We start from the raw sequence: 22,036 nt of genomic DNA on the forward strand, positions 1-22,036 counted from the left end.
AACATACCCTTTACTTCTTAGTGCCTTAATGCAAAAGTAGGCTTAAAGGAATTATGGCAAAAAATGTTTTGTATTAAAAAAAATAAAAGAAGCCAAAGGTCTTCCACACATCTATATATCATGAATATGTCATTTTTTGAAAAAAGGAAGGTTCTCAACACCATTTTTAAAAGTGAGAAGAAACAATAGAAAAAAAAAGAATGGGATCAGAGAAACAATTTTGTTATTAACTGTACTAATAAGAACAAAAATAAAGTTACATAAAGTTAGAAGGTAATAATAGTTAACAATAAGGCAGTGATTTAAGATATACTATTTTATATATATGAACTTCTTTGACTCCCTTAAAAACTCTGTTTGGAAAGTTATATGGATATCACCATCATCAATTTGCAAATAAGAAAATTGAGATTTGGAGGTGCTAAATAGTATGTCCATGATTATATAGTAAGTGCTAGATGGGAGATTATTATTAATTTAATTTTCCCAAGAGTAATGATAAACCATGTTTTTATATGTATCTACTTCCCCTTTTTCATAATCAACACAGCTTTTAAAAATAGTCCACATTGGAGCTGTTTTAGCTGTATTCAAGTGTCCACTCATCTTGTGCTTGCATGTTGTGGAATTTGTCTTGGAATTAGGAAAGACATAAGATTATAACCTCACAAATTCCCACAACAAAGATGCTGTAAGAGCCCAGAAAATATCTTCAACAGAGAGTATATGATTATCTTAGGAAGTGGAGAAGTAAGAAACATATATAAACATAGTATAAACATATAAACATAAACTTAGTTTGTCCTAGACACCTTCAGGGCTTCAGGCATATTCTAGGCCCAGTGTCTCTAGGAAATGTCAATTCAAGACATTCAGGGGATCCCTTAACAGTCCTTAATAACTAAAGTCAGCAAATAGTACATCTTGTTGAAACAGATCCAGTTGACTTTCATTCTGTCTTAGCTCTTTAAAGTACTGATTTCAAGGGCCATAGGAAAAATAATTTCTTCAGATACTTGGTCATCTCACCACCTCTCATTGATCATTAAGGAACCAAACATGAAGAGAGCTAGACCTTTTTGACAATAATAGACAATATTTGACAATAATAGAAACAATAATAGTTTGGGGGGGAAGGAGGAGTAATCTTATTTGTAAAACATAACAGAAGGAAGTAACTGAAGATTATGAGCAATTTACTCCCAAATCTCATTACTGAACATATACTCCATGAAAGTTAAAGAAAGAAAGGTCCTAAATATAAGAAAATATTTCTAGAAGTATTTTTTGTGCTGGCAGACAACTAGAAATAAAATATATGCCTACTGACTGAGGAATAGCTAAATAAGTTATGGTACAATTTATTATTATGCTGGTAAGAAACAAAGAAAAGGAGAAATACAAAGTTACATGGGAAAAGTTGAATAAATTGATGGAAGGTGAAGTATGCAGAATATGAAAAATTGTATGCACAATGACTAGAAGATAAAGAACAATAAAAAAATACAATAAAACAAAGCTGAAGGCTTGTAACTTTTATGATCAATTTTGGCTCCAGAGAAGAACAAGAAAAGAAAAAAAACAACAATGTACTTCCATTAAATGGAGAGGCTAGGACTTAGGGTTTTGGAATATTAATTTGATATCAAATATGTTACCTAATTTTACTCAACCTTTTTTTCATTATTTAAAAAGGAAGGGTTCTACTTGTTTAGTGCTATACCAATCAAGCTCCCAAAAACTATTTTACTAACCTAAAATAATAACAAAATTCATCTGGAAGAACAAAAGGTCAAGAATTTCAAGGGAATTCATGGAAAAAAAAAAGCAAATGAAGGTGACCTAGTTATACCAGATCTAAAACAATATTATAAAGCAGTGGTCATCAAAACTATTTGGTACTGGCTAAAAAATAGACTAGTTGATCAGTGGAACAAGTTAGGTTCACAAGACAAAATAGTCAATGACTATGGTAATCTAGGGTTTGACAAACACAAAGACCTTAGCTTTTGGGATAAGAATTCACTATTTGACAAAAACTGCTGGGAAAGTTGGAAAGTAGTATGGCAGAAATTAGGCATTGACTCACACCTAACACCAGATAAGATGAAAATGAGTTCATAATCTAGACTTAAAGAATGATATTATAAACAAATTGGAAGAACACAGGACAGTTTAACTCTCAAATCTGTGGAGGAGGAAGGAATTTGTGACCAAAGAAGAACTAGAGATCATTATTGATGACAAAATAGATAATTTTGATTATATTAAGTTAAAAAGGTTTTGTACAATTTTTACAGTCAAAGGTTCTGATAAAGGCCTCATTTCCAAAATATATAGAGAACTGACTCTAATTTATAAGAAATCAAGCCATTCTCCAATTGATAAATGGTCAAAGGATATGAGCAGACAATTTTCAGAAGAAGAAATTGAAATGATTTCTAGTCATATGAAAGAGTGCTCTAAATCATTGTTGATCAGAGAAATGCCAATTAAGACAACTGAAATATCAGTACACACCTGTCAGTTTGTCAGTTTGGCTAAGATGACAGGAAAAGATGATGAATGTTGGAGGGGATGTGGGAAAACTGGGACATTGCTACATTGCTGGTGGAACTGTGAACGAATCCAATCATTCTGGAGAGCAGTTCAAAACTATGCTCAAAAAGTATACACTTTGTGTGTACACATTGATCCAGCAGTGTTTCTACTGGACTTATATCCCAAAGAGATCTTAAAAGAAGGAAAAAGACCCACATATGCAAAAATGTTGTGACAGCCCTTTTTATAATGGCAAGAAACTGGAAACTGAATGGAAGCCCATCAGTTGGAGAATGGCTGAATAAATTATGGTATATGAATGTTATCGAATATTATTGCTCTTCAAGAAAAGATCAACAGGATGATTTCAGAGAGGCCTGGAGAGACCTACATGAATTGATGCTAAGTGAAATGAGCAGAATCAAAAAGTCATTATACACGGCAACAAGAAGACTATACAACAATGATCAATTCTTGATGGATGTGGTTCTCTTCAACAATGAGATGATTCAAACCAGTTCCAATTGTTCAATGAAGAGAGACATATATACTCAGAGAGAAGATTGTGGGGACTGAGTGTGGACCACAATATAATATTTTCACTCTTTTTGTTGATGTTTCCTTGCATTTTGTTTTCTTTCTCAGTTTTTTTTCCTTCTTGATCTGATTTTTTTGTTAAGATAACAGTATAAATATGTATACATATATTGAATTTAACATATATTTTAACATATTTGACATATCTGCTGAGGGCAGGGAGGAGAGGAAAATGCATATATTTTGTAAATAAAAAGTTTTACTAATAATAAATTTAAAAAAAGGAAGGTTTCTTATAGGACTATGTAGGAAGAGAGACAGGTAGATCCAGAAAGGATTATGATATTAAAAAAATAGCATCAATAAAACTTAAGAAAAATAATATCTCACAAAATGTGAAAGGGAAGTCTCTAGAAAATTCAGCAGAGGATCCAACTAGGCCAAAATATTTAAAGAGAATTTATAGATGAATCTGAAGGGATAACAAATAGATGTGAAATGGAGCAGATCTTTTCATACTGCTATAGTAATCTAGTATCATTATTTGTGACCACAGAGCCCACCATTACATTTGGATTCTTATTACCTATTGTCCTAAATAAGGAAGTAGAAACAACAAACAGGAAAAGAAATTTAAGAAAAATACTGATCTGACTACAGATATCCAAGAAGGAATCTGTATTGTTTTGAAGCATCTTTCAAGGACAGGAAGTTTCGAATAGAATGAAAAAGCACAAATTGCATCACTGCCCCCCAAGAAGGTTATCAAAAAAGAGATCATCAGCAGCTAGCCTGTATATGTTGGCTTTCTCACATTCATGAAATCTTTATGAGAATGGGCAATGCATATATTACTATCTCCTTGATAAAAGTCTCAGAAACAAAAAGGTCAAGATTTGGAGGATGATTATTAGAGGAAGTGTGGGAGAGTGGAAAGCATGGTGTTGGATTTGGAGTGAGAACTTTAGTTCACATCCCAATCCTGCTACTAACTATATGTATGTGACTTTGGTCAAGTGATTTAACCTTGCCTAATTTCCGTTCTTCAAATATAAAATGGAAAAAAAAAACTGGATTAGCAAACCTATACAATCCCTTATAGTTCAAAAATGTAAAGTTCTATAATTTACAATCACATAGTCATACAAAAATATTGTTTGATATAATTACTAAAAAACTCAAAACTAATTTTCCAATATCTGACTTGTGACAAATACATTCTTATAAAGGCTCTCTCCTAAAAAGATTTTTCCTATTAATACACAATATCACACAAGATTTCTTGATAAATATAACTAGAGAAGAGTATTGATAATTTGAGGTTTGCTGAACAATTTTAAATGAGGCATAAAATAGAAAAAAAAGTTATGTATGCCAAAGGTGTTTGCTTTCATCATGGCAAATATATTAATTAGATATGTGTAGGTATTTGTAAATGTGTAGGTATATATACCTTTGTTAATTGCTGTTTTGTTTGATTAATCATATCCAACTCTTTGTGATCTCATTTGGGGTTTTCCTGGCAAAGATACCGGAGTGGTTTGCTATTTCTTTCTCTACCTCATTTTACATATAAGGAATTCAGGCAAACAGGGTTTGACTTGCCCAGATCACAAAGCCAATAAATGTCTGAATCTAGATTTCAACTCAGGTCCTTCTGACTCTATCCGCTGGGCCATTTAGCTGCTCACATATACCTATACATATATATACATACATATATTACACACATATATACACAATACACATACATATGAAAATATACATGCATAAGTCAATTTTCCCAGTTCAATTTGAATGGCTTTAGATTTCATTGACAAAGACCCTCTAGTGCAGGGCTTCTTATAACTTTTTCCACTTGCAATCTCTTTTGGCCTGAGAAATTTTATGTGACCCTGAGTATGTAGGTATATAAAATAGGTGTACAAAGCAGGCATTTACTGATAATAAATCATAATTTTGTGACTCTACATTCAGTTACATGAACCCATATAGGATCAAGATCCACAGTTTAAGAAGCTGGACTCTAGTGTACTAGGATTCAATGAAGTAAATCCTATATCCATTGATTAGGAACACTGGACAACCTCCCCATACATATATACACGTTCATTACATTAGTTCACTAGAAGGTCTTTGTTAAGGAAATCTAAGGGCATGCAAAAGAAATTGGTCTAGTACATCAAACAGGTAAAATCACGTGAACAAGGAGTGAATATTACCCAAGCTGGGCTGGGTCTGGAAAAGAATGAATACTATGGAGCTGGGCCCAGAACTCAACAGAAAGAATATGAGAGGGGCAGCTAGGTGGCACAGTGGATGGAGCAAGGAAGGAAGAAGGAACTTGAGTTCAAATCTGAACTCAGACACTTAACACTTCCTAGTTGTATGACTCTGGGCAAGCCACTTAACCCCAACTGCCTCAGCAAAAAAAAGAGACATTACTTGACTTCCAAAAACCACACAGTGCTTTCTATGATGCCAAACTCCTCTCTGCTAAAGTCTAAAGTCTATCTTTTTCAATAATTGTTTACACTTATTCTCACCTACTTTTTTTACATGAATCATGGAATTTCACACTTTCAAATTAAAATCATAAGTGAGCCAAAAGTCAGCAGAAAGATACCTGGTGGAGTATAAGTGGGCCATGACAGTGTCCTCTTGTCCGAAAAGGGATGTGAAAGAAATCATACAGGACATACACGAGGTTCACAATTTCTGGCCTATCATAAAAGCATCATTGAATGCTTTCTGACAGTTGCAAGAGTCTCATCTTGTACTTACAGGGATATTTCTGGGTTCTCCGAGGCCAGTAAATCCATCTGTGAGTGAAGCAAAGGGTTTGAATGGTTGGCATCAGTGGCAAGTGGAGAGCTAACATCTGAAAGGTAAAATGGATTTATTTTACAACTACTGCTTTGACCAATCATTTGGATGTTTTTTCCACCATACAAAATATCTATTTTATAGATGGCTATCTGAAAATTAACCCTGGTGTAAAACCATGCAAATCTCTTTGAAATACCACAGTTAGGATCAAAGGCTCACATATCTACAGATGGAAGACCCTCAAAAGCCATGTAGTCCAATGCTCTCATTTTACAAATGTGATCCAGAGAAATTCAGTCATTTCTCCAAGGTTATACAAAGAATAAAAAACAGAGCTGGGATTAAAACACAAGTCATCTAACTCCAGAATAAGTATTCTTTCTACTGGATTTTTTTTGGTGGCTAAGAACAAAAATAGCGTCATTTCAATGCTAAATGATAAACTGAAAAAAAAAAAAAAAAAAAAGAAGGGACAAGAAACTTACATTTTCTACTCTATATCAACAGAATACTACAAAAGTCTTACTAGTAGCACAAGATGTTCTAACATGTCTGGTGCAGAGAGTGGTAAAAAATTTACGTTGTCTGCTCTGCATCAATAGAATACTGTAAAAGTATGACTGGTAGCACATGGTGTTTTAATATGTCTGACTGACAAACTATTAAACATTCTTGAGACATGGCTAAACTAAGCACCTCATGGGAGAAATTTCTTTTTTCATCTAAAAACTTCACACACCAAAAAAAGGCTTCTCTTCTTTCCTTCATGATCCATCTAATGCCTCATTGATCAATAGAAAGAAGCAAGAAGGCTTTCTTTTATCACAAATGGAACAAAATAGCTTTTGCTTAATATAAACGCAATTCAGTTTGAGCAATGATCCTTAGAAGAAAAACTAACTCCTAGAAAAAATGCTTACTCCAAATCAATTATGTGGAGTATTTTGGCTGTGGAAAGACCTTGAGGCATAAAATAAAAAACATAATGATTTCATGTAAGTATTTTCAGTCCCATATGTTATCAATTTTCTTCATTTTTCCTCCTTTAAATTCTCAACAACAAAAAGTGGGGTGGAAACTATGCTTGTGATCTAGGGCTGGGTGGATAGTGGATAGAGTGCTGAGCCTGGAGTGGAAATCTAGTTCTAATAATTCCTAGCTCTGTGACTCTAACCAAACCAGTTTGTCTCTTGTCTAACTCAAGTTTTTTCAACTGTAAAATGAGGATAATTACAGCACCTAATGCTTACGGTGGTTGTGAAGAATAAATGAGATATTTGCAAAGTGCTTAGCATAGTGCCTGGCACATAATAGGTGCTATATAAAGGCAAGTTTGATCATTGTTAATTCTGTTATTATTATTACTATTATTATTAGCATTTTCTTCTCTTTCCTAAATTGTGACAGTTCATCATGTCCTGTTCTCTAATAAACTTGGAATATTTGCATTTTTTCTTGTCTCTTCCTGTACCAATTATTCCCCATCCTTATATCATAGTACAGCTAAAATCTGACAACCAGCATTTATTGAGTGACTACTACTACTAAGTAATATATTAAGTTAAAGGCTCAGGCACTGCTAAAAACAGCAAGAAGCAACTTACTGGCCAAGAAAGACAAATATTGGAAGATAGCTTATTGGAAACCCTAGATAGACTTTAAGTATGAAAGTTAAAGGATATTGTTTAAAAGAACTATAGGAATAGAAATGATATTGACCAGCTTCTGACAAAAGCTTGACAAATTCTGTCAGGTACCAAGGGGTATCTAATGCTATCAGGTAGAAATTCACCGAATTCAACTAATAATACCAACGCACTCCAGTCCCACTTCCAAAAAATTCTCAATACTTATGGCTATACTTTTTCATCCAAAGGCATGTTATTATCACCTACCAAAAATTTATCCATTAGATCAATTCTAGATTCCTAATCTCTCTTGAGTTACAGAGCCTTTATTACAATAACACCTTAAATGCACAAAATACATAGAAGAAAGGATACCAATTATATAAAAATATAATAATCAAAATATGAAAACAAACAAAGAAACAAGCCAAGTTCACAGACCCCAGATTAAGAACCCTTGAATAAGGTAGGAAAAAAGAGAAGTCTTCTGAGACAGTAATATTCCTTTTCTCAAGTAGCATTTAATTATCTATCCAACCAGAATCTTTTCTTTGACTAGTCTGAACAAAACAGAACATTTATTTACTTAAACCAGAAAATTGAGAACTCATGGCATGGATTCCTTCCAATGGCAAGTCAGAAGTCAGAGAGCTTGGAACTGGACTTAAATCAAGTAAATCACAGGCTGGGGCAGAAGGCTCACAGTTATTCTGGAAACAAACAAATGAAAATTCAATTTTAGTTAAAAAGAACAACTTCAAAAACAGGTGTCAAATGCTTCCCCTAAAGATGTTGGAGAAAAGGGTCCTTTTTTGAGGAGTTCCCTTGAGGAGGTTATATGTTAATCCCATTTTATTATCTATAAGAATAAGGACTTGCTTGGCCTGCTGAGATGGTTATAAACAGCTGAGGATTTCTTTGCAGCACAGAAAGGTAACCCTAAGGTAATAATAAACTATTTTGAGAGAATATTAGATGTCACAGTCTCAAAAGATTATTTTGTAATGGAAAGGATATTAATGTCCTCTCTATTCTCTTTTATCTTGAGGCATAAGAAAAAAAAATGATGTAAGCCACTCAGGATGACACAGATAGTATGAGGCAAAGCTGGTATTTGAATCCAAGTCTGGGAATCCCCACATATTTGTATTACACTTACTGCATTCTGAAAATGTTAAAAATCATAGAAATTTGGATTTCTAAGTACTCACCTTCTGGGTCTCCCCTAGGTTCTTATTTTGCTCCAGGAACCTTTTCTGATTTCGAGAAAACCTGATTTTAAAAAAGTACAATTATTCTCAAAAGAAAATAAGAGAATTTATATATTGATAGCCTAAATTAAGGAGCTACAGAAAGGCAAAGTGTTATTGTTATGTGCCTTCTACAGCAGAGACATAAAATATATGGTCCATGGGCCACATGAGACCTACAACATTCCCGAATGTAGTATGAACTAGACTACAATGTAATTGGAAACTATTTAACAAAATAAATAAAAATACAATAAAATATAAATATTACATTTTAAATATGGCCCACAGAAATCCTTATATACAAATTAGTGGGCCCCATTTAGATTTGAGAGTAGCGCTGCTGTACAAGATAAGATTCTTGTTAAGACTTTAAATTATTTTTCTTTTGGGCATGGGTATGACATATAGATTTAGATCTGTGATTTCATCTCTGTAGAAAATTCCCAGTGTGAAGCCTACCTCTACTGAAGTTCTATATTTTTTTATAATATTTTTATAATTATATTTTATATATTACATATAAATATATAACTGTATATTATAATTATAACATATTTACCTTTATTTTATATATTAATATATGATTATATGTTATAACTATACTATATTTTGTCTTTATTTTATAACTTTAGATAGAGACTTGGCTGAGGCAATTGGGACTTGCCCAAAATTAATAGAGAAGAGTTAAAACTCAAGTCTTCCTAATGCAACAACTGGCTGTATTTCACAGTGGCTCTCTAGTGATCAATAAATGTCTGAAATTAATTTTTTTTGTTATTCTAGACCTCTAATTTCTTAGGTCACATGAAAATTTCTCAGGTGAAAAGGGTCCTGAGAAGAAAAAAGTTTAAAAAGCTTTGCTCTAGTCTACCTTCTTCATTTCACAATTAAGAAAGTCATCCCAGAATGATTCTATGAGGAGTCTTGGGAACAATTCAATTCAATAAGCATCTGTTGAACACCTACTGTGTGCTATGCATTATGACAGGCATTGGGGACACAGAGCAAAAAATAAATGCAGTTCCTATTCTCAAAGTGGTTTCTTTGTTCAAGAAAAACTCCATGACTTTCCACTCTGCTGCTTCTAAGTTTTTTTCTTGTAGACCAGGATTGTTATAACAAGCAACTATAAAGTACTTAGCACAATGCCTGGGATCTAATAGGCTTCAAAAAAAAGCTTACTCCTGTCATTTGCATTTTAACAATTTATGTTGTTAATGCCAGAGTGAATCTGAACCTTTTTGGCTGATAGGCAAGATAAGTACCAAGTCTTTTCATAAATGCCAGACATTGTACTGGGTCCCTGGCACATATTATTTCATTTTAACATCATGACAATCCTGGAAAGTAAGTGCTACTATTATCCTATATGTGAACCAAAGAAATTGGATGATTTGCCAAGGTCCTATAGGTAGCAAATGGTAATTTGGAAGAATAGAATCTTGTAGCTGAAAGAGAGCTGGAAAGAATATGTAGTCCATTCTTCCATGCCTGGTTGGAAAAGATAATTCATCTTGTAGTAGAATACTATTGTTTTATAAGAAATGATAAGCAGGCTGATTTTGGAAAAGCCTGGAAAAACTCATATGAACTGAGGCTGAGTGAAGTAAACAGAGTCAGAAGAACATTGTACACAATAACAGCAATATTGTGAGATGATCAATTATGATAGATTTACTTCTTAGCAATGCAGTGATCCAAGACAATTCCAATAGACTTGGGATAAAAAAATGACATTTGCATCCCAAGGGAGAACTATGGAGACTGAATGCAGATCAAAGTATACAATTTTTACCTTTTTTTTTGCTTTTTCTTTCTCATGGTTTTTCCCTTTTGTTAGGATTTTCTATCACAACATGACTAATATGGAAAAAAATGTTTAAAATAATAGTGCATGTAAAATCCATATCAGATTGCTTGCTGTCTTAGGGAAAGGAGAGGCCATGGTAGAGGATTGGGGAATTTGGAATTCAAAATCTTATAAACATGAATGTTGGAAACTATCTTTATGTATAATTTAATCAAAATTTTCCCCCAGTTTTCTGCTTCCTTTCTAATCTTGTCTGCATTAGTTTTGTTTAAAAATCTTTTTAATTTAATATAATCAGAATTATCCATTTTGCCTTTCATAATGTATTCTAGTTCTTCTTTGGCCATAAATTCCTTCCTTGTCCACAGATCTGAGAGTTAGAGTATCTTTTGTTCTCCTAATTTGTTGATAGTCTAAATCATGGCCCCATTTCTACCTTATCTTGGCATAGGGTGTTAGGTGTTGGTTATTGAATAGTTTCTGCCATATTATTTTCCAATTTTCTTAGCAATTTATGTCAAATAGTGAGCTCTTATCCCAGAAGCTGGGGTCTTTGGATTTATAACACTAGATTAATATAGTCATTGACTATTATATCTTGTTAATTTAACCTATTGCACTGATCAACTACTCTATTTCTTAGCCAATACCAAATGATTTGATGATCACTTCTTTATAATATAGCTTTAGATCTGATATAGCTAGGCCATCTTCATTTGCAATTTTTCATTAATTCCTTTGAAATTCTTGACCTTTTGTTCTTCCAGATGAACTTTGTTATTTTTTCTAGCTCTGTAAAGCAATTTCTTGGCAGTTTAATTGGTATGGCATTGAATAAGTAGATTAATTTAGGTAGAATTATTTACATGTAATTAGAAAAATAAAATACTATTGAAAAAATTTTAAAAAGGTAATTCATCTTGCCAAAAACGCTAGACTTGGAGTCAGAATTTTGGCTCCTGGTTATGTAACTGTGGATAAATCACTTAAATTCACTCAAAACTGCTTTCTGTAACATCCTTCACCTTCAGTGTGTATGTTATACATCTGCAGTCAGCGAGGGAGATCCTACAAGGCAAGGCAAGGGGAATGCTTTTCTCCATTAAGCTAGGAATTAGGGTCACTCATTTCCTTCTTTTCCAAGAAAGGTGTATATCTTTCTTGAAGACCCAGCACAGACCCAGCATAAACCTAGCACCTCATTAAGGTAGAGTGTAGGAAGATAACCCAACCCATACACACCGCTCATATCCAAGGAGAACCTGATTCAAATCATCATTCACTTGAATGAGCTCCACTGTCACATCTTCATTCTCCACCACTGCCAACAAGTCCATGATCCTTTCCTGCATGTCCCGACCAGTCTTATATAATTTCTGTCCAGAAAAAGAGAAAATCTAAGTCAGGAGAGTCCTAAAAATAATAAGTTTATGAAAGACAACTAGATACAATTTATGTGAACTAAGGAAACAATGTATTAAGTGCGAGCTCTATCCAAGGCTCTGTGCTTGACAATGGGTGATAAAAAGACAAAAAATGAAAAACATTCCCTTCCTCAGGGAGCTACATATTCTAGTAGGTGAAACAATATGGATACACATATGTTAAGGCAAGATAATTTGAAAAGGGAGAATCCTAACACCAAAGCAATAATGAAAGGTTTCCTGAAATGAATCTCGAAGGAACCTAAGAATGCTAAGTAACAGAGGTAGTTAATCACTGTATTCTAGGTATAAAGGAGAAACCATACAAAATAAATGAAATATGGATTACATAAGAGGAAATAATTTGAAATAAGTCTGGGAAGGAAGGCTGGAACTAGATTGTAAAGGAGTTTAAATGTCAGGTTGAGGACTCTGCGTTTTACTATAGAGACAATTAAAAGTCTATGTGGCAGAATTGTGTTTAAGAACCATTGGATCAGGGAAAATCATGACCAAAACCAAAACCAAACCAAACCAAACCAAAACAAAACTTCTGCTGATCAACAAGAGAATGAATCTGGGAGGAGATGGTAATCAACAGTATCGAGTCATTATTATCTATTTAAGTAGACTTGTTTCTATGTCTGGCTTCTTGTGAGCAATGATAATTTCCTTCTTTGCTTTTGTACGTCTGGTGATTAGTATAGTGCCTGAAAGGTAATAAGGACTTAATAAGTGCTTATTAGTTGATTGTTACAAGAGGTCAGGGTAGCAAATCGATTTTTTTTTAAACTGAAGAGATTACTGATAACATTGGAGAGAACTATTTCTGTTGAATGAAAAATTCAGAAGTCAGACGGCAAATGGTTTAGAAGTGAGAAGACAGAAAGTAGAGGCAATGAGTTAAGAATAGTTTTTTCCCTTAATGTAGGCATTTATAGTCACACTAGGAGTAGGCATCAATATACTTGTATTTTATCAATAACTTATCAATTTTGATAATTGATTGATCTTACATATCATGTTGCATATTGATATTTTATCAAAAATATACATACTATAATAATCATATACTATACTGTATTATAATTTAACTCTCTTTCTGGAACCTGGTGCATTTATGTTTTAATTATAAAGTTGTAGGTTAAATGCTCAACTTCATCTGTTTCTCTGTCTGAATGCCATATTTAAGATAAAACATTAGCACTCATAGCAATATATCCTAATAGACAGATGCTAAGAAAGAAGAAAATAAGGATCAAAAAATGAATAGTATTTTAATATATAGGGTTTAAAATTACAAGTAACTTTATCCTACTCTCTATTCAGCTATTTTTTAAAAAATGAATTCCATGACTTTACCAATTCTCTTAAGTTCAAGAGAAAGACTAAGGAACAGTGTAAGAGATATTGTATGGAAAAACTTTAAAATTTCAATTCAGACCTTTTTTTCTTTTCAAGGAGTTTGGTTGAGGCGTGGAAGATATAGGATTAGTAGATGATGGAGTATTTTGAGAGGATTATTTTATTCATTCATTCATTTATTATTTTTTGCTGGGGCAACTGGGATTAAGTGACTTGCCCAGGGTCACACAGCTAGGAAGTGTTAAGTGTCTGAGTCCAAATTTGAAGGTCCTTATGATTTCAGGGCTGGTGCTCTATTGACTGTACCACCTAGTGCTCCAAGAGGATTTTTTAAAAAGATGATAGAGCCTTGGTAATGTTTGCAGGAAGCCAGGAAGGAATCAGTAGATATGAAGTGACTAAAGATTAGAAAAAAGAGGATTGTAGAGGTAAGCTGTGTATGAAGATGGGCTGGGCTGGATATTCACAATGTTTGCCTTATTTTCTCAATATGAAAAATGAGGTCCTCAAATCAAAGGGTGGCTAGAAAGAGAGTTGTACGAGTTTTGAGGAGAAAAGAGGTTTAGAATAGTCACAGAAGGGACAGATTAACAAAGACTCAGAAAGCAATAAAAAGACTGTCATGCTAAAGTGAAGGACCAGGTGAGATGAGCTAACTGAATGGACTTGATCAGTTGGTTATACTACTTCCTTCCTATGTATTTAGTAGCATATGAATAAGCAGAAGAGGCAGATGACAAAATCTAGGATTGGGGTCTAACAGATGAAGCAAGGAATTTGGTAGTAAAGGATAATGTAGAATTAGTTTAATAAAAAGTGAAAAGTAGAAAGGGAGGAAGGGTAGGCAAGCATGGGGTGATCTAGTGGCAGAGTATTGGATGTACAGAAACACTAGAGATCAAGTAAGAATGAATACACATAAGATAAAATGTATATAAATAGGTCTCAATGTATCTACCTATCTTTCTATTCAGAATTGAAAGAACTTAAGATGCACAACTATGGCAAAAAGGGGAATTCTTAATTAAACAAAGGAGAGGTAATGAGCAAAGAAAATAAAATGGACAATTTCAAAATTTCATTGAAAGAAAATTGAAAGTTTTTGTATGAACAAAATCATTAAAGCTAATATTAAATGATCAATTAACTGGAAAAAATACTTGTAGACAACATCAATAATGTTATAAGAAATGAATGTTATCAACAACCAAATGGATGAATGTTCCAAATCATTATAAAGAAAAATATCTCACACCTATCAGATTTGCAAAGATGAAATTGGTAAACACTGCAGAATCTGGAAGAAGACTGATGGGTCTAAGAAACATAATGGTGGAGTTGTGAATTGGTCTAACCATTAGGGAAAACAATTAGTTCCCTCCAAAGTCACAAAAATATATGGACTTGTTAACCAGGATATCAAAGCAGACATGTGCTCCAAAAGGCAAGGAAAATAGTCCAAAATATATAAAAATATTTATAGTAAAAAACTTTTTATAGTGGTAAAAAATTGGAAATAAAATAGGAATCTATTAATTGAGATATGGCTAATTAACTGAGTATAGGTATTTAAAGAATTATTGTATTGCAAGAAATATGAGAAAGAATTTAGAGAACCTTGAAAAAACTTGATATAAAAAGATGGAAAAAAATAAAGCTGAATCTAAAATTAGAAGGAAATCTGAGTCTTCTACTTACTACTTCTGTGATATTAAGTAATATTCACTTTACTGAGCCCCATTCTCCTTTGCTAAAAAATGAAGTGATTGGACTAAGTAACTTCTAAGGTCCATTTCCAGGGGAAATTTAAGGTCTTGTGATTTACTACACCACTTTGCCTATAGAGACTTCTCTATTGGCTTAGCGAATCTTCTGGGTTTCCCTAAATCTGCTTTTTGATTCTCTACAGAGTAAAGTTTTTTTACATCAAGGGTGAGCTGGCAAAGAAATCCAAAAGAAATCCTTCAGTGTAAGAGAACTTTTCTCTTTGTTCCTGTTCAGAGAAAAACTCCTAGAAATCAATCCTAACTGATGCACTGGCAACCCCGCTCAGTAGTGTCAAGATCAAGGGGATACAATTGCTGTAAGAAGTTTAGGACAAAACAGTAGACATGAATTTGAAATGAATTTGGAACCATATCAATGACTTCTGTCCATATGTTGCTCAATTTTCCCGTCTCTCCAAAAGACTACTCAAATATAGAATATGAAAGGTGCTCTATAATAGTCAGCAAGACTGGGAATGAGAATTTTAAAAAACCCTTTCAAAAACCAGCCCATTTTGATCTCCACAATTGATGTCTGTCTCAAAGGAGGGCCAAACCACTTGGAGCCTAGACTAGATCAAGTAATGTGGGCAAAAAAAGGCAGGTCTAAAGTTTCCTACAGCTTGGCAAATCTAACAATCTTGGTAGTTCAAGGGGAATGAGGTGAGATTGATCCAAGTTCTCAAAGAAAAGGAGGAAGACTAACAGCTGCTTGTATGAACGTCAATCAGCATACTGCTGAAAGTCTCTCACTTTGTACTATGTTAAAACAAAGACAGCTTTTTAGGTCACAGTGAATTTGACAACCAGCTCAAAAGTTTGTACTGAAAGAGAAAAGTAACTCATCAAGAGGATTATATTCTGATGATAAGAAGGTCCTCACTTTGTCAAAGGTCACTAAGCTTGAGAGAGACATAATTTTAATCATCAACCTCACAGATTCAACCTCATGGGCCACAATTTAGAGGCATAAGAAAAAGTGCCACCTTTGCTCCCTTGAAAAGTTTGAATAGGAAGGAACATTGAAAAAAAAAAGAAGAAAAAAATTATAGTCTGACATTTTACTGCATGGTAATCTGGTCATTCAAAGAACCTGGATTAAACATATGCTTTTCCTTCTCTCTCATCCCTACTACTGAATTCCTACACCACAATTTGGAAGAACAGAATCTTAGGGGGCAGCTAGTTGACAGTAGATAGAGCATTTTGAAGTCAGGTGGACCTGAGTTCAAATCCTGTCCCAGAAATTTAACACTCTTACTAGCTGAATGACAGGATATAGAAAGGATGACTGTCCCTTGATGCAGTGAGAGACAGTGGTCTTTTAAAGATAAGATTTTCAACAGGTTTCAGTTTGATTGACACAATGCCCAATCAGTAATTAAGGCCAGGTAAGAAATGAGGCAGAGAATGGTCTCTTTTACCTACTCAAAAAAAGAAATCAGTCTGGGAGAGGAGAACCCTTGGGGTTTCTGGCCAAAAAGAAACAATTACTATTGGAGACATCATTTCTGCCAATGGCAGTTAAGGTTTTGTTCAAGCAGTAGCAGTTAGGTCATGAGAGGTATAGAAAATAAATGGTATTGGAGGTAAAAGGAAGGAGACATCATTTTACAACCCTCTTTCCCAAGCCCTGAATTGGGTATGGTTTCTACCACAATTTATTCTCTCTCTTCTGATTATGTTTGACAAGATACACTCTCAGTAAAGGGTCATCAGGACAATATTAATATTAATAGTAAAAGTGGGGATAGGGACTGGACCTGTACTGTACTGAACCAGTTGAAACTGGTGAAATGAACTCCTGGATAAGGAAAATCTTTTTCAAAACAGAAAGCCACTTGCAGCTTATAAATATAGAAAGTTACCAAAAGCAAAGTTTTCAAACTCAGAGTCTGAACCAGATTAAATGTCATTGAGACATATTGAATAAAATAAAGATATAATGCAACAAAGATAATGTTAATTTGTTGTTTTCTAAGTCACTAGCATAGCTCTGTTTCTATAATAGTTTGATATAAGTGATATAGAACACTGAATCTAAATGACTTGCTCAGTTCATACAGCTAGTATGCATCAGAAACAGGATTTGAACTAAAGTCTTCAACTCCAAGGCTCATGCAACACTTTCTCTCAGTAGTAATAACAACAAACAACATCATCACTTTATATATTACCTCAAGACCAGCAAAGCATGACTCATTTGATTCTCACAATGACTATTCATTTGAAGTTCATTCAGTCTAAATATATCAGCTAATCTAGATCCTAGAAGAATTTATCCATTAGCTTCCAAGTCATTCTGTATCCTTCCTTAAATTCAAACCCTGACTCACACTATTCCTTTCCATCCCAATCCCTGCCCTTATACCAGAAGAATTCTACATGACTTTGACTTTCACTCAACCTCAGCCACACAAGAATGGCCACAGGCTTAATCATGCATTACCTGAAAATGTTCTATTTCCATGATTAAGAATTTTGAAATTCCTTTCACTGATCTTATGCCTCACTCTTCCTTAACTTATTCTTCACCTGAACCATGACCTCAAGTCTCTGTTCCCTTGTACTCTTCAATTCTATCACTCCCACTTTGACCTCACCTTCTTTCTTTCACTAAATTGATATTTTAGTACTATACCTTTATATATTGTCTTCAACTTGGGGACACTTAAATAGTGCAATGGATAGAGAAACTAGCCTGGAATCAGGAACACTGCTCTTCCTCAATTCAGATCTAGCCTCAGATATTTCCTAGCTGTGTGACTCTGGGCAAGTCACTTAACCCTGATGTTGTCTCTGTTTCCTCATTTGTAAAATGAACTGGAAAAGGAAATGACAAACCATTCCAGTCTCACAAAACAAAACAAAACAAAAAACAAAACCTAAATGGAGTCATGAAGAGTCAGACACGACTGAACAACCTCCTTGCTAATTGTATAGTTTCCACACAAGGATTTAAAAAATCTTTTTGCTCCTATTCATATGCAGCTGAACAGAACTAGAGAAAAAAAAATTACACAATTTTGCTAAATAGGTCTACCATAAATTTGTTACCTAATTTCACATGAGCCTTCAATGAAGCAAAAGGATGCTTTTACTCCTCTCTGATTCTCTACTGCCCTCCCTATATCAACTGCTTCAAACTTCTTGCACCTCCTGTATCATCCCTTTGCACTATCTCTTCTCTGAAGTTAGAGTTACTTCTAATTCTACGGTGGAAAAAGTTCATTGACCATGAATCCTCTATTTTACCTTTTCTACTTATCAAAATTTGAGACAGTTAAGTGGTACCGTGGATAAAGTACTGAGCCTAGAGGAAGGAAGACAAGTCTCAGACACTCAATAACTGTGTAACCCTGACAAGTCATTTAACTCTGTTTGCCTCAGGTTTCCAAATGTAAAATGAGTTAGAAAAGGAAATGGCAAACCAGTTGTCCAAAAAAACCCCAAATGGGGTCAATAAGAGTAGTACACAATTGAAACAACTTATCAAATAAAACTTATCAGAATCCTTTGATAACAATTCTAATTCTCTCCTCCTTTAATTCAATCTCTAATGAATAGCCCTTCTCTTCACCAAATCCAACATCCTTTCTAGCAAATTCCTCAGAAATCAATGCCCCGCTCCCCGAAATCTTCAATTTCTATCTACTGATTGCTTCCCTCCTGATTACAAGAATGTATAGGTCTCTCCTGTCCTTAAAGAAAACTTTACCAGATGTTATCAGTCTCTCTCTTCCCCGTATTATGCTAAACTATACTCCTTTTCTTGCTCAAAATCTTAGAAAAAAACTGCCTACTCTTATTGTCTCCATTTTCTCTCTTCACACTAAATTCTCAAACCTTTGCAATCTGCCTTCAGACCTTATCACTAATACTCAAACAGCTCCCTCCAAAGAAACCAATGAACTCTTTAACAAATCTTATGATCGTTTCCCAATTTTTTAATTTGCTCTGCAACCTTTACCATTGTTGACCCATTCTTTTCTGACTATGACTGAAATGAAGAGAAAGCACCATATTAGATGCCTGCACTCTCTCCCATGTCCAAGACTGATTTTAGGGAAAATTTTTAGACCCTAAATTCAAAAGAAAATCCCTCGCCATACCACATTATACCTCCAAGAGTTCCATATCTTCCCGATTTTCAGATCCAGGTGTATTCTCTGTCAATATGGCTGACATTACTTTCACATTCATTTTCACCATATCCACTTCACTGTGCAATTTTCCAATCTGTTGAGAGAAATAAGTTAGTAAGGGTGCTGCCTAGAGAATAGACACCTTGTTTCCTGCCTTTTAGAGATATGTGCTCTTGTATGAACTGCTTTGGTACAACTTCCAAAAGACTTAGATGAATGGATGCAAAATGAAGTATGAGGAAAACAATAAACTGAATGACTGTGACAATGTAAATGAAAAGAGCAAAAAGCAAAACCTGAATTTTAGATTATAAAAGCTGAGCTGGCCCCAGAAAATGGAAGAAAATGTAGCTCCCTTTTCTGCTGAGGTGGTATTGAGTGCTACCTATATTGTAAAATTCAAAACTTTTTTTCTACCTCTTCTTTTTTCTATTCTTTGCTATAAAGGACAGTTACTAGGGATGGGAGAGAAAAAGAATATATTTAGGAAGGGAGGTTTAAAACAAAAGATCAATAAAATCTAAAAAGCAAAATGAGGCACATTTCTTAGAAATAACATTACACACATATAAAATCTCTCCCCCCTCTTGAGCTACACACACACACACACACACACACACACACACACACACACACACATACACGTATTTGTTTTCCCTTATTGGAATGCAAGATCTTTGAGGACAGGGACTATTTTGATTATTTATTTTGCCCTCTCCAATGTTTAGCACAGTTCCTGGAAAGTGGCAAGTGCTTATAATAAATGCTATTTCTCTTGTTACATTCTCTGGAATGTATTTCCAGACATTCCTTTGGTCACTATCATTTAGTATCCTCTCCTCTTTCTGAAGTTAATTTAATCTATTTTGTCAACCAATCAAGATTCTTCAAGAGAAGGAAAATGTCCTTCCATCCTCAATGAAGTTAGTCCATGGCTTACAATCTTTCTTTCCTTCTCAACCCAACCCTTAGACAACATAAGCTGCCAGTTCCTCACTTTACTCATTTCCCATAAATGCTCTATTTCACTTCATCTAGACCCAGAGAAGGTATTTCCCTTGATCTTATCATAACCCACAAGTGTTCCATTTTCATATTCATAAATCATTTTATTTATCTTGTTACCCTTTAACCCGGTTTTTCTTCATGTTGATCTCTAATCCTTCTATCCCTTCACTTCTATCACCCTACATAGGCTACTTTCATCCCTTCCCTATTCTGACCCCTTGGTTCAACTTTGCTCTAGTTCCTTATCCTACTGCTGATCTTGACCTGCCAAGCATCATCTTGGATTATGTCACTATAATTATTCTCATGCAGCTTAACTGAACTGGAGGAAAAAAATCACAAAATTATGCTGAGTCCACTATAAATTTGTTACATTATACTACCCGGGCTCTTATTGCAGCAAGGCAATATTTTTGACCTTTCCTAATTGATTCACTATACCACTAAAACCCTGTAGCTTTCCCAAACCTCTTTATCCCTCCTCAAACTTTCCATAATCCTTTTTCTTTTATCTTCTCAACTGAAAGTCTAGTCTCAAATTCCAATGTGTGTGTGTGTGTGGGGGGGGATTATTCCATTCACTGAAAGCTCCTTCTTCTGCCCTGTTCCTCTTTTCACATCATTTAGATGCCTTATTAGCTTTTCTTTTATTCCTGTCTTATAGACTAAGCTGGCCCCTCTCCTTGCCAAGGCAAATCCTTCTGCATGCACAAGTGATCTGATTCCATTTGTCCTATCTTCCCCAGTCTCTCACTAATTTTCCATCTCTCCTTCTTCCATTGGTTGCTTCCCTATAAACATATCCATGTCTTGTCCGTCCTCAAAAATCCTTCAATTGATCCCTCCATTCCTGTTAGCTATCATCAGATATCATTCCTCTTTTCCTTCACTTTCCTTCTATAACTAAACTCCTTGAGAAATAATTGGATAATAATAAAGTGGCTTTATTTCTCTTCCTCTCACTCTCTTCTTAATTCTCTATACTCTAGTTTCCAATCTCACCAATCCATAACTTTCTTTCCTAAGTTACTAGTGAAGTCTTAATTGCCAAATCTACTGATCTTTTCTTGATCCTCATCCTTCTTGACCTCTCTGTAGCCTGTGACACTGTCAATAACTCTTCTTCCCTTGATATTCTTTTCTCTCTAGATTTTTACGATCCTGCTCTCTCCTGGTTCTTCTGTTTGTATGACCGCTTCTTTTCAATGTACTTCATCAGATATTCATCCTAGTCTCTCCTTTTAGCGATGGGTGTCCCTTATGACTCTGTTCTGGACTCTTTTCTCCTTTCTTTCTATGCGATTTCACTCAGCAATGTCTTTGGCTCCTATGGATTCAATTACTATCTCTATCTACATAGATGATTCTTGAGTATTTATTCCTCTAAGCTTTCACTTAATATCTTATAGTCTTACAACTCCATCCACCTCTTGGAAATCTTTAATTATGTCTATGTCCCAAATCAAAATATCTAATGTTTAAATATGAATTTATTATCTTTCTTACCCCCAATAATCTGTGTTAACAAGTCCTATCAATTTTACATTTGCAATACCTCTCAAAAATGCTCCTTTTTCTCCTGACATTGCCACAACTTTAGGGCAGTCCCTCATTATCTTACATCTGGATTACTGCAATAATTTGCCAGTTGATCTCCCTGAATCAAATCTCTCCCTACTCTTGTCCATCCTTCACTCATCTATCAAATCAATTTTACTAAGGCATAGGTC

At 34.4% G+C, this 22,036-nt stretch overlaps 1 protein-coding gene across 2 annotated transcripts in view; it reads right to left on the reverse strand.

Moving 5' to 3' along the window:
• Positions 1-22,036, reverse strand: part of TOM1L1 (target of myb1 like 1 membrane trafficking protein) — a 55,152-nt gene that overhangs the window by 5,940 nt on the left and 27,176 nt on the right. Inside the window, exons 7-11 of one of the 2 annotated variants that reach the window (XM_051994261.1) lie at positions 19,276-19,392; positions 11,841-11,974; positions 8,747-8,807; positions 8,128-8,245; positions 5,863-5,959 (exon numbers count right to left, since the gene is read on the reverse strand). In XM_051994261.1, the coding sequence (XP_051850221.1) occupies positions 5,863-5,959; positions 8,128-8,245; positions 8,747-8,807; positions 11,841-11,974; positions 19,276-19,392 (527 nt within the window). Of the gene's footprint in view, positions 1-5,862; positions 5,960-8,121; positions 8,246-8,746; positions 8,808-11,840; positions 11,975-19,275; positions 19,393-22,036 lie in introns of both variants that reach the window. The other variant, XM_051994260.1, reaches the window with a different exon arrangement.

This window comes from Antechinus flavipes, chromosome 4 (assembly GCF_016432865.1).
Source record: "Antechinus flavipes isolate AdamAnt ecotype Samford, QLD, Australia chromosome 4, AdamAnt_v2, whole genome shotgun sequence".
NCBI lineage: Eukaryota > Metazoa > Chordata > Mammalia > Dasyuromorphia > Dasyuridae > Antechinus > Antechinus flavipes.